The sequence below is a fragment of the Aplysia californica genome, unplaced genomic scaffold (assembly GCF_000002075.1).
Source record: "Aplysia californica isolate F4 #8 unplaced genomic scaffold, AplCal3.0 scaffold00688, whole genome shotgun sequence".
NCBI classification, from domain to species: domain Eukaryota; kingdom Metazoa; phylum Mollusca; class Gastropoda; order Aplysiida; family Aplysiidae; genus Aplysia; species Aplysia californica.
In genome coordinates this window covers 256,914-259,436 of record NW_004797958.1, presented here as the reverse complement: position 1 = coordinate 259,436, position 2,523 = coordinate 256,914, and the positions used below count along the sequence as shown (strand labels likewise).

General features: G+C 39.9%; 1 protein-coding gene across 1 annotated transcript in view; it reads right to left on the bottom strand.

Annotated features, from left to right (window-relative positions):
* LOC101853349 (DNA repair and recombination protein RAD54B) overlaps positions 1-2,523 on the bottom strand; it is a gene marked incomplete in the record, with an annotated part of 29,627 nt that overhangs the window by 20,972 nt on the left and 6,132 nt on the right. The window contains 2 exon segments of the mRNA XM_013088120.2: positions 227-328; positions 755-813. Of these exon segments, the coding sequence (XP_012943574.1) occupies positions 227-328; positions 755-813 (161 nt within the window).

The window sequence follows — 2,523 nt, the reverse complement described above, 5'->3', positions numbered from 1 at the left end:
AGGAGAAGAAGAAGAAGAAGGAGAAGGAGAAGGAGAAGGAGAAGGAGAAGGAGAAGGAGAAGGAAAAGGAGAAGGAGAAGAAGAAGAAGAAGAAGAAGAAGAAGAAGAAGAAGAAGAAGAAGAAGAAGAAGAAGAAGAAGAAGAAGAAGAAGAAGAAGAAGAAGAAACACTTTGATGAAAAAAATGTGAATTCTAGTTTCGAGCTGACATTGCTGGCATGTCATTCACCGACCTGATGGTCTGACCCAGGCCTCAGCATGACCACAGCTCCGGGGGCAGTGGGGTCGAATCTTGAGACACACACGGCCGCTTTCTCTGCTACCGGATTCTGTGACCGCAAAAAAAACAGGGAGTATGATCAACAAACAAATCGATTGCCACGTATAAGACTCCACTATAGGTCATTTTGAAAAGTGGCGAATGATGGAGTTTAATACTGGGCAGAAGAGTCATGGAAAAGGATGCACAGAAAAGTAGGAAGACATGGAGTGACATCAAGCGACTCGCCCAGGATAGGGAAAGGTGGAAAGTGTTTGTTCGTGGTCTATATCCTGATCCAGGGTGAAAAAGGCAAGGATGATGATGATGATGTCAAAATAAACAGGAGCTGATAATGTGTATTTATTGGAGAAGAAGAGAACCTCACTGTGTAGTTAACCGTAATTCAATCCGATGGACTCAAGCCCACGTCTGAGTGTGACTATACAAATACTACATAAGACAAAACTTGGCCGTTTAGAAAAATTACTCTCACCCTGCAGGACTTGGCTGCTCCATTTTTCAACAGAGGATTCGCAAAAGGCTTGGCAGCAGCTGAAACGGAAATAGAAAAGGTACCAGGGCAGAGTTGTGGGGTTCAGATATTCGCTTCATTTACAAATAAATATGCAGACACATTAGGTCAAATTGACTGCATGGTGTGAGACTCCGCCAAACGCCATTTGAAAAAGTGACACATTTTTTAAAGTTTTAGTAAGGTTTTACGGTGCTCACAACTGCATAAGGTCATATGAGCACTAAGGGGTGGATGTCAACCAAGAAGTCCAAACGGGGAATCAGCTTACTCTGCTCACCTCTCTCTAGCCTCAACAGCAAAAAATTTGCTTCGAAAATAGCAGTTCACAATACAAGAGAGTGACAAACATAAAACAGAAGTAGAGGAAAAATGACAATAGTAAGGATGAAGTATAAAAAATTTTTTTAAAAAAAAGCAGCAGTTCCCTGTATGTTGTTGCGGCACAGCATGAGCATGACACTGATAAATCAACCCATTTACAATTTTACTGTGCATAAGAACATGTTAATATCCCCCCCCCCCCCCTTTGGGAATGGCCTAAAGACAACATCAGTCAATAGCACTGCCCCGGGGAGGGAAGATGTGTGACGAACTCTTACACTGAGCAGTCGACATACTGTCCCCGTCGTTTTATACAAGAAAAATTCTGAAATTATGCAAAATGAGCCAAAAAATGTGAAAGTATGCGACTCTGTTAACAAAGAATGATAAAGGAAAATAATATGAAATTATGCCCCAAAAATGATCAAATTTTGCTAAATTATGCGGGGTGCATAAAACCACGGGGACAGGACATAGTCACTACCCTAGAAGTACAATGTTCAATCTGCTCAGTACCTATAGTTTTGAGAAATTTGAAGTTTAAACATTTGGAGTTTCACAACATGTCAAGCTTTTTTAAATTGAAATTCTTTGAAACTCTTGACAACGACTGAACAATCTTACGATTTTGATAGAGCAGATAGTACATTTGGTTTCTGACCTCACAATCTCAGTGACTCAAAACGGGCAAAAATGTCAGATAGAAATTTGTAATTCTAAGGTAGCGATATATCCCGGTAAAGAAACAAACAAAATCCCATTGAAATGGACAGACGAGAAAATCTTAAAAGAAGACAACTGTACGTTAAGCTCAGAGAAGACAACAATTTATTGATCTCCATAAAGAGAAATTTGCTGCAGCATGGTAAACACACACAGGAACATGCACTCATCAACACACACACACGCACACACACACACACACATCTACTCTCTCTCTCTCTCTTTCTTTTACACACTTACAAACATAGACACACACACAGACGAATAGTAAACAGATGGACATACAAAATAATATTAATCTCGCACAACTGACAATGACTGAATATCTCGTCTTTTTGACAATAAGGATGAATTTTTATACCTACTGGTATACCTTCACTATCATAGAACATTCAGTTTTGCTGATAAAAGGTTTAAACATTGCCCTAGTCGCACCATCAACCTACACAGATTTTTCTTCACACTGGACACAACAGCTTCAGCCGAGCAAGAGCCGGCTGAGAAACATTTTCCCGACTTGAATTGTTCCTCGGTCAACTCCGACAACACCTGGACAGACACAAAAGTTTGTTAAATAAGGAATAATAAATGATATAAATACGACAAATGAATCTACTTTCAGATAAACAGCAAAATCAGCTTGACTCCTTATGATTTGCCCATCAAGTGCAATCAAAGCACCC